Source organism: Cydia amplana, chromosome 10 (assembly GCF_948474715.1).
Source record: "Cydia amplana chromosome 10, ilCydAmpl1.1, whole genome shotgun sequence".
Classification (NCBI taxonomy): domain Eukaryota; kingdom Metazoa; phylum Arthropoda; class Insecta; order Lepidoptera; family Tortricidae; genus Cydia; species Cydia amplana.
Window position 1 is genome coordinate 9,531,673 of NC_086078.1, and position 16,906 is coordinate 9,548,578.

The following is a 16,906-nucleotide window of genomic DNA, read 5'->3' on the forward strand; positions in this document are numbered from 1 at the left end:
TATATTTCTCTATGGTAATATGTACCGACGTCAATTTTCCATTTGAGAATTGACCTTTGTAATTCGTGAGTGCGCACTTGCGGCGGATACCTACTTGATATTCGTACCCGCGCGGCCCCACATTTCACCAGACCACCGCGCCGGCTGGCCTTAGGATCCTTTAAATTTCTTATTTCATGTAAGTATGTTTTTTTTAAACTTTGCCAATTTAGAATATAAAACTACTAAAACAACATTTGACTCAATAATAACATACACATAGTAATCATGGTAAATTTTTTACATAAAAGTAGTAGGTGTGTCCTGTTCAGTTGAATTTAACTACTTTTAACGGTTTCTTAAATATACATATATGCGTTTGTATTTTGTTCTTTTCAAGGATTCGATTTACAAATGTTTTTCAATACAATTATTTAACAGTGGGTACCTATACGGCTACCATCAGTTTGGCACTGACATAAACGCCGTCGAGAACGTAATTTACTTTCTATACATCTCGCTCGTACTCGTATATTAGTGCAAACGAGATGTATAGAAAGTAAATTACGTTCTCGATAGCGTAAATGTCAATTTTGACACTGTCAGTAACTCATGGTACGGGCTCTAAGTACACGTGGATTTAAATAGATGTTTCACATTTTATTCTATGCTGGCATTCGGTTCCTTTGATTGCATTTTATGCACAGTTCTAGTCAAGGGAATCATGTTAGAATTATAAAATTTTGTCACTATTCGTTTGTAAGAGTCGGTCGACAGCGCTGGCTTCCGCAAACAAAGACATCCCGACTCGAGTGAGTTGTTGGGTACTTTTTGCTTTCGTATATCATGTCGCATGACCTAAAAAAGTTTTCAATAGGGTATGTTAAAACCAGGGAAACATATAACTAATAGGCATTACAAAAGTTTCTAAAACAAGGGCCTTCGTTCCAGAGTACGTTTTACTTAAGCGTGCATTACATTATACAATTTGCAGAGCGCTAATTAAGTGTCGCTAGGCGAGATAAAAAAGAGCTTGTTCATTACACTACACTAGCTAGCGACGTGACTACTAGTACTAGTACTACGTAGTAGTAGTAGTAGTAGTAGTAGTACGTGACTAGTAGTAGTAGTAGCGACTAGTTAGTGTCTTATTTTCATTTCAGCAGTGATCATCGTTCGAATCGAACCGCATCTTCCGAACAGAGCTAGTATATCATGGCACCATCAAAACATCAAAAAGTTGGCATTGTTTTAACACTGTTGTCTAGTTCAATTTTCACGAATAAAAATCTTTAATTGTAATCTTTATGTTTTAAACCTATAAAAATGCCATGTCTTTATAAAGTTCAATCATGTTTAGCAGTACTTCCTGTTCCCTAGTCTGTGGCTGCGTCATTTTGAACTGAAATACAATAAATAAAACATCCATACGTTCGAGTGCGTCGGTGGCGTGCCGACAACTGACCTTGCACAGTAAGCGCTAAGCGCGCTAAAACCATTTACACTATGCGTTCTAGTGCGCTAGTTAGCGCTAGTGCGGCAGAGCACATGCGATCGCACTAGATTGGGTCGCTAACTGCTAGCTGCCTTTACACTATGCTAAATTAGTGCGCTAATTCAGCTAGCGCTCTGCAAATTGTATAATGTAATGCCCGCTTTACTGTCCCTTACCTTCACTGGTATTTCAGTTGAGAAAAAGTCTACTCACTCTACATTTCGTTCGTTGGTCGTGAATTGTTTACGCGAGTGCGGGTAAATCGAGTTCTCAGCCTAACATCTGCCCATTGTAATGAGACCCGTAAGAAACATACTTGATTGGTAACGGCTTAAGCTGACTTATCTAAACCTTCTTCAGCAGTGCTCGGCAAGCGTTGGAAATTATACTTCGTTCTCTAGTTTTACCTTTTTTCATTCTAGCAGATTTGTGGATGTGACCTCGTGCGTTCGACTTTTCCTCCAGTGTTTTGTTTTATGTCGGACAACGAATCGCCGTCGATTTAACAAATGAAAAGAACTTTGCGTTTTCGGAAAGAGCACCCGATGTATACAAACAAATTCAATTAGCTAAAACACGTACGGAACGCACAACCCGTTTCAATAAACAATTTGATCAGTTGATATCGACCGCTGTAATTAAATAGCGCGTGGCTGTTAAATTTGAATTGTTACAGAAGGTACGAGTACTCATTTTTGATTAAACATTTTCATAGTAATGTCAGTACCTTTTAGTATTCTTATCTCATTTGTTTGTCTGTGGGTGTAATTATTTTTCTCGCTCTGAATCGCAAGGCCATACAATACCAAACCATAAACCCTAAATATTATTGAAATTGAATGTCAGCTAGCCTGAATTTGGAACAGCCAACTAGCTATCACGGTTTTTTCATAGATGATGTATTTATGTTGCCGCTATAACAACAAATATTTAGGTACTATAAACAAAATAAAATAAATATAAATGGGGCTCCCATACAACAAACGTGATTTTATTGCCGTTTTTTTGCGTAATGGTACCCTTAGTGCGCGAGTCCGACTCACACTTGACCGGTTTTTATTTCTTTTTGATATTTATTACTCGCTCGTACAAGAACATAAGTTTATGCGCTCTGAACATACAATAACAAAACCATACCTGATTTTGATATCTCAATGTCACTCTTGTAATCTAAAATAAAAGAAAAAGAACGCTTACTTTATTTTTCACGTTACACAGGTGCGTTCACACAAGCTGACGTGTAATTAGCAACAAAATGGGATTGCCCCAGTTAGCTACACTTCGCTTTATGACGTACAGACTCCTTTTGAAATAGTCGCCTTTTGATGTTTCAACTACTTATTGGGTGATTTATCGCTCATTACCGAGAGCCGAGACCTCTGTTTATTTAGAAAACCTATGGTTATTTAGGTTAACAAGCTGGAAATCATAATTTAGTTTTCGGTACATTGTACGTCGGCGGGAGTTGTGTACGGAGTGTATTTGGATGATGTGAAACTGATAAATCTCCGGCAACGACGCCAGCGTTCCCTGGAATATTCCTACTGGAGAACTTTAATTTTGCAATGGGCAATGTTAAATTCTCGTCATGGTACTTATGTGTTGCGTGAAAACTTTTCTTCAAATAGGTACAATTTTGTCATTTTATACTGAATATATTAAATTAAATAGGCAAAAAATGTTTACCTACTCTCTTATTTTGCTGTCGAACATGTTATTCTACCTAGCTTTCAACATTTTTCGTAATTTGTTTGTATTCCCAGTAACAAGGATAATTTTCGGACATTTGTATATGAAACATAATTTTGGAAAAGGAAACGCTAGGGGACTTCACAAGCCGTGGGTAACGTAATCGGTAAAATTGACGGCAGACGCTTAGCCGTCCCGGAGCGTTCTGGCTTCAACAAGCAAATAAAGATTTAGGAAGTCGAAACTGAAGAAGTTAAACATCTCGATTCAAGGGGCGACTCCCAAGCGTACGATTTCAAAATGTAAAGAGCAAAGACAACCCTCTAACACTCTTTTTACAAGACAGTGCGAGCGATAAAAAATTCAACACGCGATTCCTTTTTTTTTTCAGTACCGCCCTGACCTTTTTTACGACATGACTGAGCAGCAGATTTTTTCATAAGCAGATCTTTGCATGTAACCCTCACGACTACTTACGGATAGGACAAAACATAAAATCATTTTGGATATGACTCTTTTACTCTTTAAATATAGGTACCTACGTACACTTTTCACGTAGCGTTTTGTTCAGCGACCGTAGCCCTAAATCTAAAGCAACGTTTTACGACGGCGCCCGATCTGAAACTAATAAAAGTAGTTGGACAGCACACGTGTGGCCTGTTCTTGGGTAACTTTTTATCTCTTCGCCTTACTAAGTTATTGTTGCTATTTCATTTTATAAGTCCAGTTTACACCGGTATTCTTTTGCCAGGTCTTGCGTCAGATACTACGTCGTATTTATGAGGTCTGCAGCGTTGTAGCTTTATGATCGAGTTGGGAAGATTAAATCATGGCTGAGCTCACAACAAAGTGAATAATAAAGTCGTTTAATAAATAAATGCAGAATGCAACGGCGAAATAGATTTTTAGACGTACTACCTAGTAGTATTTCTTTAAGGTATTTTTAGTGTAGTTTTTTTCAAAGACGATTTTGTACCTATTTACCTATATAAACGCTTTTTTATTCGAATAAAATATTAAATCATCGTTAACCTACAACTATAACTTATAAACTATTATTATGTGGTACTCCTATCTCTGGATATGTATTGATTGAAATTAAATCGAATTCTGGTTATAGGTAATATTTAATTCCAGGTCCCGATTAACAAATACATGTAGTAATATTAAGTTCTCTAGTTACGAAATACATTTGATACGTAAACTAATCTATATTTATCCTGAAAACCTTCATTTATGTAAACAAGATTAATTCCTCAACTTTTCTCACTATCCAAAACCAGACCAAGCCATTCAATATAAAACTGAACGCCAAGAATTCTTTAGATTCAATGAAATTTTCCTAGAAATAATCCGATATGAGAGTGGTTACGTCTTTGATGTGGCAACGTTTCAGAAACATCTGGGATATGTCTCTCGCATGTCGAAGCGATCGAAAGATCCCCGATTTACGGATCAACGTTCTGTTTAACGTGGATTCGGAACACTCGACGGTATATAAGTAAATAACTGTCGCATGGACTTATGTTGTCGGGGGCGATTTGATACAAATCCTTAATGGTTTGGTATTAAGCTCTTTTATTTTGTTTGTTTACTTTTCTTCAGCTGAGCCTGCTGACTTTGTTTTATAATGTTTTAATATTAATCTGGGAGCGTATTCAAAAATTCCGTAGTATACCGATTTTGATATATTGTTTTTAGCGCGAGCGCACATGTGTGTCGATACTTGCTTTATAGGTAACTCACTATGCAGGACATTATTTTGACAACCGCCAATGGGCAGTAAACTCCCCCTAGTAATCATCTTTAGGTTTAATTGTCAAATGTATGCTAACGAAAGCCGACTATGTGTTATCTTCACAAGGTCCAAAATCAATTAAACTTTGCCATGACGAAAGGCAAACTTGAATGCGGTCACCTTAGCCAGATAAACATGTCACGCGTGCATTAAATACGAGTTAATTAAAGTGCCGCAAACTATCCCAATGCTTGTGGGGCAAGTAGGGCAAAGTTGATAAAGTTTGCGCCCATGGGGGCCATAGCCCGGGTAATGAGATGCCGTAAAACTGTTAAAGCTCTGCGTTTAAGAGTTTTCTGACGTGCCCCTAATGAAAACTGAGAGTCGTGCGTAGGTAAGAAAGCGAGTATTGTATGTATATATAAGTTTATATCTAAGTTAGGCTAGGTTGATACTTAAATCGAATGACGAGGCTCACTTTATGCATGAACATATAGGTACATTTACACAAAAAATTCGATCATAGAACCTACCTACTTGTTTTTTTTACGTAAACTCGAACCGGTGTTAGCTGCTGAGCACAATTACATGTATTGATAAGACAGGTAATCTTCGAAAGTTCAATCCTCGGCAAGACCTCAAATATCCGTTTTCTTCCCTTCGGGGTGGAAAACGGTCATATGATACTCAGTACAACCCTATCAAGTTAGCTCGTTGTACGGTATTCAGTATATGCAAGGCTTTCTGTTCAAACTCCATCTAAGTCTGCTTCAATCTTGTACTTGAGATGCGACGGGTATCTCAAGAGGAGCGAGATTGTCTGAAGTGATGCAATAATGAGTAGCTTTTGAAGCAATTGATTGTATGAGTTAGTTTAGGTAGTAACAAAGTTTCTTTAAGCCAATTACCGGCTATAGATCACCTTTGACTAAATGTTGTTGTATACGAGTAGGTATAACAAGTGAATAAGTTTTTGGCAAAAATTTCATTTTTGGTACACGCTTTTAACGCTGACTGTACTTTTCTTACGACAGACAACTAATACTCATCGAGACAATTCTAAAAACCCCTAACACAATTAGGTTGCGTTGTTTCATCACAGAGTTCCTATGGCCACCTCCTGTCTCCATCATCAGATCAGCTCGATGGTACCATAATATTGCATTGTCACCCGACTTACATGTGTATGCAAAATTTCAGCTCAATCGGAAACCGGGAAGTGGATCAAATTTAACTTGCAAGATTCCATTACAAGTTAGTTACATACAGGTCGACCTAATAAAAGCGTGTTAAAAAAGGGCCAAATCGTAGTCGTAATGGCATCGGCACTAGAAATAAACGTAGATTCATGCAAATTTCTCACTGTAACATTATCAACACACAAATATAACATGTAACATACGTTAACAATATATTTACTTACCAGTTATTTACCTACTATGTATTACATATTTATCTAATTTAATACTTAACCTCGTCCGTTGCATCCTGCTGTTTGTCTTCAATTAAAATAATAGACATGTAGGTACACCAAGAACGTTTCGTGAAAACTTGTGCCTTTTAGTTCGATTTATTTTCAGCTCCTTTTTTAAGAAATTGATTAACGCCTGTTTTAAAGAAGTTTTCGTGTAATTGCCACATCAACTTAAGTATTTTTTTAAAACTGAAATGAAAGATCCCAGCAGAGGTTTATTCTCATATATTATTTACCCGCAAACTTGAAATAGCTTCGAATTGTCTATCAACCTCGGAGTTGTTTGAGCGATGGTCTCCGAGAGACTTGCCAAAACTTCCCTACTCATTTATTTATTGGCAACAACTTGCTAAACAAAGTCCGGGACAAAAGTATTGGTAATTTATTACTTCTACAATTCTTGACAAGGCACTTAGGAAGTTATTTCCCAACTACGGGTACATCACGCCTTAAGAAAGAAGTGTGTGAAATCTGTTCTATTATATATAATAGGTGTTTTTTTATTCATGTATAAACCCTTTGATTTTCTATCTTAAAAAAACCAAATTGAAGTCGATATTTCAAACACGCTGCCCAATCGTATAATGCTTGTAATATACTTACTCATACTTATAGTACCTATCCTTTATGGTTGCAAGGAAGTAAAAAATCAAAATTTCTATTGTTTCCCAAAAAGTTTTAAGCCATAATGTATTGTTTGCCCGCGTTTTCGTTAGTCATAATTTATTTAGTTCACAAACGCGTCACTTTTCAGGACTAGCATAAAACAAACCTAACCTATCTATAGGATTACCTTACGAAAATCCTGAAAGTTAACGGTTTCAGTTTTAGGACGAATGATAATTGACTTTTTGATTTATGTGAAACAAGGAACCCCAAATCAAAACCATCTGTCAATCAAAGGGTAAAAATAACCGAATTGTAATACAGAAATCATACAAAAAAGAAGGAAAAAGATTAATTTATAAATGTTGCTAGGTACTCTTAAAGCTGAACTGAACATCTAATAATCATTTCGGAACAAAAAAAAAGAATAACACGAGTATGAAGTTGAAGCTACTTGTAAAACAGCGTCGTGAAAAAAACAAACAGAAGTTTATTTTTTAATATTGTTTATTCCCAATCTTTGGACCCTATAATGCTTTAAAACTAATTTAATAACAGAAATACAACACCGCCGTACGATTATCAATATCTAGTCAATGAAATAATGAAATATCCTAGCATTTTCACTGATAGTTGTTACCGCAGTCTGTAAAACTAATTTAGTTTGAAGATTCTGTAAAAACCGTAAGAATAAGAAACCTTATAAATCAGGTTTACAGAAAGCAGCAGTAAGCATTTACGTCTACAAAGCAAATTTTAAAAGCTCAACTGTCATTTATATCTAATCTGAGTTATCCTAAATTAGGTACCTAAGATTTAGTACTATTCTGATTACAAGACTTTCAAAGAAAATAACAATATATGTATTGCTTTTTAAATGTCACAGCTAACAAACGTCGTAAGTTAGGTACTCAAAGGACAGAATTCTTCTCATAGGTCGTTAAAATGATATTGGCTGGGCTCTCTCGCAGGTTAAGAATTCATGAATGGTATTATATTAGGCTGCCGCCGACATGAACTCATAGCGGGGTACCGTTGAATAAAAACTTCGATTGAGGATGAGCTCAAATTTATTTGAATTAACAATGACGTCTCCAATGCCACAATACTCCATGAAGTAAGAAAAGAAATCAATGAACATCTATAAAAGTTATAATAATTATAATTAAGCTATATTTATCACTATTTTTACAATGTCATTATGTTTTTTTTCATTAACCACAATAACACCTTACCATTTTGCTCTAAAAGCATTTAAATGATTCAAGTCACACAAATCTAACAATTAATTACTTAGCTATATAGTTTGTATTGTTTATTTTGCTCAATATACAAATAAGTTTCAGTGGCATCCTACTCCTGCCACCGTTAAAACAAGGACATTATAATACTGAATCTGAAGCCAAGTGGTAAAATTAATTTGGTAATTAAGCCATAATTATTAGTATAAAATAACAATAACATTTAAAATCTATAATAGCGGTAAAACCGAAAGTAATTGAAACTTGCGCGCCACTACTCGGGTACTATTCTGTGAGTCACGTCGAAACACAATCTAGTCGACAACATTACTTTAACGTATGAAAACAACACTCAGTATTTGATACTCAAAACATCTATTTTGTTGCTTTATTCTATTCATATGTATCTCTTAGATTATTAGTATTTAACTAAATTTATTAGGGGCACAGAATTGATATGTTTCCGATGCACGGCGTTTGTGTGATACCGCTTCACTTAATCTAAGTTGCAAGGCGCTGCTACCACCCCTACTCTACCCTATCACATGCGGGCCAATGTCACGCTCTCGCCCTCGCGGCTGCCTAATAACGATGATCCAAATACCATTTTTTCGATTTCACAGTAAACGTTTACAAAATAACGTTTTAATAATAATTTCGTTCTTCTATTTCAAATAGTATATTCCGCAAGACTAAATAAATATATATTAAGTATATAAAAGGTCGAATTAAAATTTATATTAGAGAGGTATAGAACTGAAATTGAAAGCGTTAATGTTGACAACTGATTTCGGTTCAATTTTGAATTTGGCGTGACATGTAGCCGATTGCATTATAAGTAATAAATAGTAGACAAGATACAGAATAAACGTCTCTATGAAACCGCTCTTTACTCTAATTACACATTAATATTACACGATGATATGTATCGAGTAGTCCCGCAAAAGGTGACGTAGCCGTGTCCTCAGCCACTGGACGTCTCTTACGCGCTATCTACGGTTGTTGGACGGAATCATGGCGGCGGCGGCGTCTCTTCGCGTCCACGCCACCTCCGTCGCCATCTTGTTTATAACAACTCTACACAAAATGGCGACTGGAGGCGTTGTAGGCAAATCAAAACTATTTAGGTTCAATGGTGACTCGATTTGCCTTGTTGAATAATCACACCGCAAAGAGACTCGTCATTGCAGAGTCGCATAACGAGGTCACCAGTGAACCAGAAAAATTAACAACAGAAAAGAAAGAAATAACTTTTCGTTGTATTTTTAAGTCTGTTCCCGAGACCGCCGACCGCCGAAGGTATGGGAGATCACTACATTATTTATTACATAAATTACTTACGAATTAGCATTAATCGAAATAAATAAGTAAACATTGACTTAGCTTAATCATTAAAACCGACAATGAATTTATTACGAATAAATATATTAAAGAATTCGAGATTTAGTTAAAGAGTGATTATAATTTTTTGTCTGATCTGATAATAAATAGCCACACGATAAGTTATTTTTATCGTCCAACCGAATTCCTCGTAAGACGCATGTCCTCGACGTTGCAAAACGTTATTGCGTACAGGATTGTCTATAAAATACAAATTTGGTACGGTCTGAGGTTAGTATTAAAAATTATGTATATCCTTTATCTTTGGTCTATATGTCACGACGCTCGGTACTTTGTGAAGTTACAGTTATTATAAACAACGTATAAAATTTTGCTAAGTCAAAAATTGACAAGGTTTCTATTAAATATTGACTAAGACATTTTCATAAGAATTCACATGCGGAACCTCCGCCCGCCAAGCGCTCGCCCGGCGGGGTCGTGAATCGTCAATTTCCGTCGCGTCAACGTCTAACAAAACAATATTCCAATATCTTATTACAATAGCCTAAGCAGGGATTTTTTTTTACTTTTTTTATATAATTTTTACATGTTTACATCAGCAGAATATGTCACTAATAGGTACCTCTAAATAACATTAAGATTTTATTTTTGGTTTATTGCTATCTCGCACTGCCGTGCGCTCGGAGCGGGCTCCGATGATACATTTCAGTAGGTAACTAGTATTCTGTATGCGATAGTCAACTAGCTAAAAATAAAAAATATATTAATCTTCCATTTGATTAACCCTTACATTTCAGTAAATTTAAAATTCATTACATTGTTTCATTATTATGTATGAATAACTTTCATTAAATAGTAATGTAACTATGTCGATTTTCTACAATAAATACCCTTATCTAAATTTATGGTATCGACCTAACGATTACACAATAAAAGTAACTACTAAATTTAAAATTAGATTATTACCAAAAAGCTCGTCAAAGCATGCAGATAGAGTAATTGTTTCACTATTCGGCGTCGGCGCACCCGCGCGGCGCCAACTAATATATTATTACAATTAATTAATAGGTATAATGATTACATTTAAGTTATTTAACTCTCATAAGGCCAAGGCTAAATTCTCGCAACAAGACTGAACCGACGTCGGCCGGTCGCACCGCGCCCCGCTTTACTGTTATTTCCCGTTTCCCTTCAGTCCAACTCTCAAACAAGAACATGAAGTGTAAAAATATTAAATAACTTCGAAGGATTAGGGAATCGTAGGCAAGGCACATAGAAAGGAATATTTGTGTGTGACAAGTGGAGAACAGACGAGACAGATGGGAGAGGAGCGGCGCGGGCGTGGCGGTGGCGGCGGCGGCGCGGCGCGGCGGCGGCGCGGCAGCGAGTCGCACTCCACAGCAAGCGGCACCAAGGGGCGTCCCTGCCCAGTCGCGTCGAGTATACTCCATCTTTATAATTATTCCGATAACTCCATTTACAGAAAGAAGGGACCGTAAGACCAACACTAGAGTGCCAGCGCTTTAACGAGTGATTGAACAATATAAAAATTACTAAGAAAGTATTAGATAAATATAATTTGAAATAGTTATGAAATCCATTTAAATACGCTAACATTATTGAGGCTAAAACAAAAGCATCGTATTCATTACATACAACTTCATTTTAAATCATTTAACTTGAAATATTATTTAACAAAACGTAATCTTTCTATGAAGGGCACCTTTGGTTTTTAGCTTATTCGAATGAGATTTATCCTAAAATGTTTAATTTCTGTTATTACACTATAATTATAAATCCTCTTAGCTGTTTGCATCGGTCTTGTAGAAAATAATTCGCAATAAGTTGTAAATAAATCTTATGTTACACATTTAAAATAAAATATCGACAATAAATAAACAATAAAGTTTACACCAAGAACTTAATCATTTAAATTAATAATTATAAACATGTTTTTTATTATGAACGGTGAACAATAAAACTGGAATGTTAATATTAATGCAATAAAATAACCCTTTGTGCTAATTTTGGTATAAATTAAGACACCACACCCCTGACGCTGATTCGGAAAACAATAATATCGCAAGGAGATGAGAGCATTGCCATCTACGAGTAGGCTAACAAAACCTGTGATTGTAACACGGAATGATCGGCTTGTGTGTCTGGTTCTGTACAGCCTACGAGAAGGTGTTGTCGGTTGAATCTTGATCCTAGCAGCCGTAGTATTGACATTGGTTGTAGCAGTAGGCTCCATCTCCCGCGGTTCCGATGCGTCGAGGATCAAGATTGCGCGCCCCTCAGTTCGCTGGTTGTCAAGTGCCGAGAGCAACGAATGAGCTAATGCTGTTCGCTCTCTTCTCCGCCTTTGGCTCCCTGGTAAACGACAAGATGGTTATTATTAAAAACAAAACAAAAATTAAATAAATATGACTCACAGTAAATAGATAGAAAATTATAAGTAGATTTTATTTAAACTAAGCAAGCATTTTGTGCGTTGTGCAAGGTGAAAAATTAGTGACGATTATTGCATTTGAAACCCATATTTGCTTAATAGCATCGTTATCAGACGTTTCTGCTTGATACAAAATTAATTTTATATTATTATATGTTTATTAGATCAAGACGAACTTGATTTGAACGAATGGAGCTTAGCCTAAAATAGGTGTCCATTTAGTTTTACTTAAAATTATAAATTATTATTTTTATCAATTATATGGGGTCCAAATCATTAAAAACGCCTATAAGGTGCAGTTCCTTCCTGTATGGCCGTCTTACCGTAGCGATCAATGAACGCAAAACTAATCAACGTAAAACAGTGGTACAATATAAAAATAAGATTACGTCGAAGGTTCTGCACCCTAGTAATATTGTGAACATAGTGCGCGTGCGTACTTCGTGCGCGAGAATCCAGCCGTTGTGTGCCATCTTGTGCCGCGCGTACTCAAGATGGATGGCCCCCTCAGAGCTGAGAAGCAGCGCGCCCTGCAGCCGCCCGAGCGCGGCGGCCGCGTCCGTGGGACTAGCGAAGTCGACGAAGGCCACCGGGCCGCTGCCGCAGCCGGCCGTCAACAGCCGCAGCCGCGTGAATCCCGCGCAACTGTCACCCACTATCTTTAGAAGCGCCCGCTCACGCCACCCACGAGATTTGACAAGTGTGTGTTGTTGGTCGTGCCCGGTTATGGCTTCCACAACGTTTTTTTTTTATTCAATCTACAGCTGGTCAATCTTGATCCGGTATGTTCGAGTGTCATAGCCCGAAGGATCAAGAACCTGTCTTAGGTACATGACCCATAACAAGATTTTTTAAAAATACTGGGGGTATTTTGTTATACCTTTGCCATCTAGCATACCCGATTTTGTAATTTTCAAATTTTTATAACATACGTTACTTTCTAATGCAACCGAATCAGATTATGTTTAGATGTTCGATATCATCGACTTCGTTGATCATATTTAGCAAATTTTTTTATATTAAAGAAACTGATGGCATAGTGACTTCTGTGAAAGTGCAATCTAGTACATCGGAACAGAAAGTAAATGGCTCTGTGTGTGTGGTGTGCTGATAGTTATGACAAGTCGTGATAGTGTGGAGCAATACAAGTGATATTACACTGTCATGCTCGGTGGGTGGGACGAGTGCAGGCATTAGTTCTGACCATAGGCAAAATAATAGTAAGTCGAACAAAGAGGTGCAAAATAACGTTAGCGTATTTTTAGTGTTCCGTACAAAACTTTGTTCACGAAACACTTATGGGATCACTTCGGTCTTGCAAATTAGTTAAATGCATTTTTTAAATTAGAATTTTAGACGGGCCTCTGTAAAGCCACATCAAATTATGCGGATTACATTGTCAAGTGCTGTTGAAAACACGCCCACAATATTTATCGCCACATTGTTCATTTTATTATTTATTTGTCTATGCTTCTTTGTCTCTAAAACGACATATCATCGCAATAGTTCGTGTCGGACAAAACAAACAAAAAAATAAGACCTAATTAGGTATTTTATACGTGGACGACATTGTGATTTCGGTGAAACATGCACTGTGGAAGATTACATAGACATAATTAATTCTGATATATTCATATGATAATTCATCACATTTGGACTAATACTTTAATTCGAACATTAATCGTGTGTGGTCATGCACGTCACATTCACAGTAGCATAGAGAAAAAAATACATAGAGTGCTCACTCCATACATCAGTTTTAGTACCAAAAAGACTATTAGCATCTAGCATCGAGTAGCGGAACTATCAGTACTGCTACTTGACAATAGATGTAGCACCGACCGGAAAGTCTTATGCTGTTGAGATAAGACTTTCCGGTCGGTGCTACATCTATTGTCAAGTAGCAGTACTGATAGTTCCGCTACTCGATGCTAGATGTAGACACTGAAATTAATAGTCTGAACTGATGTATGGAGTGAGCACTCTTGTCTTACTATATTTCTCTATGACAGTAGGTAGCGATTTGGACTGGAAGATTAAAAGGTAATATTGTCTATTTATTTTTAGTACTATTGTAGTACCAATGCATATTATGGATATGCCATCCACGTATTTTTCCTTCAACTATTAGGAAGGAAAATAAGGAAAGTAGTGGCGCATTTTCGTTTGCAATAGGTACTGTTTATATATCTCCTTCCATAATACTTCCAGTCTAAACTTTATTTTACATTCATATAGAATAGCCATCGATGGCTGTTCAGCATCTTGCAGTGTTGCAGTTCAGTTTTTACAATGAGGATCTGCAGCGAAGATTAGCAATGAAATGCAAGAACATAAGCCTAATTGTAAGACCTGAGTGGACGCTCGAGTTGGGCGTGCAGCGGGGTGGGGCGTGCGGCGTGCATGTTAAACAAATGCAAACGTATAGTAGCGGCCTTAGTGCACGCTGCTCAAATCCCTTGGGAGCTCGACGCCACGCTGCACGCCCCGCCGAACGCTCCGCTTCGAGCGTCCACTCAGGCCTTACACTAAGATGCTGAACAAACCAAATCTTTCTCGGTCTCTCGTATATAACAAATCTTACCTGCTGAATATCTCCTTTAGTTCATGTTCGGAGACAAACTGTCCGAGGTTAGCGACGAACAGCGTGGAGCAGGGAGGCGCGGGGTGCGTGGGGTGCGCGGGGTGCGCGGGGTGCGCGGGCGGCTGCGCGTGCGCCGGCACGGCCGCGCCCGGCGAGCCCAGCGCCGGCGCCGGCAGCACGCACGCGCCCAGCGTCAGGGGGGTCTGCCCGTTCAAATACTAACATTTAATTGAAGCTGGCGAGCGTTTCAAAGTTCAAGTGCTTATTTATAAGATAAGATATGATAATCATTTATTGCATAATTATAGGTGTTACAGAAAGGTACTAGGTATACTTCCCCTAGAGGCTATTTTGGAGCCTTATTTTGATTTATTTATGTATTTGTCAAAAGTTACATTTCGTCAACCAGAAATGACATTTTTGACACTGAGAGATCATATCCGTAATAATTCCAGATCATATTCATAACCTGTTATTACAATCAGAATAAGCACGCCTCCGGGTTATGAATTTGATCTGGATTTGTTATAGTTAAGCTCTCTGTTGACAGATCATATCTATAAAAAATCTGGATCAAATTTATAACCTCTTAATTATTACATTCAGAATAAACATCCTAGTGACACTCACAATACAAGTGCTATATTCGCTAATGCCAGAACTATACTTATTAAATATTCACCTTTAAATCTTTGTGTAAATCTGAGTGAAACGTTATTTATAATTTTAAGCAAAGATACAGACAAGACTGAAAAGACACCATTCAGTGAACACAATCTCAACATAACGGTACCGAGAAAAGTTCAGCTACGCGCTACGGCGTAGCGCTACAAAAAGGACTGAGTGAGGTCCTTAATTTCACAGATATTTTGAAAATCTAAGAATGACGAACATTGTTGTAATAAAATAAATAGGCATTCAAAACTATCATGTTAAAAAAATTTACTATACATATAAAGGGCCCTAACATTTTTGACAGACAAGACCGATATGTCGTGCATGAAAAAGGTACTTACGTGGTGTGGCCTATCGGCGGCAGCTAGTCAGAGGTAGGAGCGTACAGGCGCCATCTGCGGGTGGATGGCCGGGTGCACTAGTCCGTGCGAGAGCGTCGGCAGTTCGCCGCCGTACGCCAGCGGGTGGTGCCACAGCTCCCCGCCGCCGGGGAAGAACGGACTCGCTAAGTCTGCGCAATCGTACCACGTCACTATCCAATACAAAAACAACTCCGTAAAAAAACAATTAGCTCGAGCTGTCTCACTAACTATGGATAATCATTATTTACAGTGTGCTCGCTCGGCCTTTGTTCTCCAAATACTAGAATCCGAAGCACCAGAAACGCGACATACATACGAAATTGAAGGAAATTGCATATTACCTTTTTAATGTTTTTTTTTAATTGTAATATTGGTGTTCTAGGGCCAGCTAAGAAGACAACCGTCTAAAGATGCATGGAAAGGAGGACGTGACTCTTCGTGACGTCATTCCGATACATGTTGACTTTTTGGTGTTTGTAAATACTATAAACGATTGTAATCTAGGCTACAGCCCTCGATCAGAAATCTTGCCATTCGGATTAATAGTATCAAGAGAACTAAGGTTCAACATGTTTTCACGGCTTGCACAGTTGAATGTTGTTACATAAAGTATCATGAAAACATGTGGTAGTGTTAAGAAACCGAGAGATCGATTGTTGGAAAGAGCTTCGCGGAGCTAGGCCTTGCGTGGTACGTGTAAGCGATCACAGATACTTGCCCATGGCGTTTGCTCGACACCCCAAAATTAATAGGTAATTACTTCTGCATTACTAATTTTAAAGTGAAAGAAAAACACTGTGAATTATAAACTATTTTATAGGTGCTGGCGGTTCACTTGTGAAGGGATTTGCTTAGTCTCAATTGAAAAAATTGTCAGAATTCAGTCATTGATAGTGTATTTAGAGAATGGCTATATCACGGAATCGCGAAACAGGATAAGAGCGGGTGGTCGAGTGAGGTCTGAAGGGGTGTGGGGCGGTCGAGCAGCGCCGGGCGGTGTGTGCGTACTGCGGTACTTACGTCCAGTGAGTGGGTGCATCAATGCAGGGTGTGCAGCTGGCGCGGCGGTGGCAACTGCCGGCTTCGGCTTGCTGACCTTCGTGTTGCTTTTAGCGAACTCCAGCCGAATCGTTTGCGGCATGTCGGGGTCGAATCGGACGCCCTGCTGTGAACAGCCGCGAGCGGCGCGGCGCTCCGATATAATGAAGATGGAAGGCTCGGTTGCCGCGTGCTCCCTAACTGTGCGCCCTCGGCGGCGAGAACACGCATC

At 38.1% G+C, this 16,906-nt stretch overlaps 1 protein-coding gene across 1 annotated transcript in view; it reads right to left on the minus strand.

Annotated features, from left to right (window-relative positions):
• Positions 1-10,142: 10,142 nt before the first annotated feature.
• LOC134651680 (protein couch potato) overlaps positions 10,143-16,906 on the minus strand; it is a 236,548-nt gene continuing 229,784 nt past the window's right edge. The window contains exons 6-10 of the mRNA XM_063506780.1: positions 16,657-16,801; positions 15,646-15,785; positions 14,600-14,802; positions 12,456-12,660; positions 10,143-11,936 (exon numbers count right to left, since the gene is read on the minus strand). Coding sequence (XP_063362850.1) covers positions 11,901-11,936; positions 12,456-12,660; positions 14,600-14,802; positions 15,646-15,785; positions 16,657-16,801 — 729 coding nt within the window. The 3' untranslated portion in view covers positions 10,143-11,900. The remainder of the gene's footprint in view (positions 11,937-12,455; positions 12,661-14,599; positions 14,803-15,645; positions 15,786-16,656; positions 16,802-16,906) is intronic.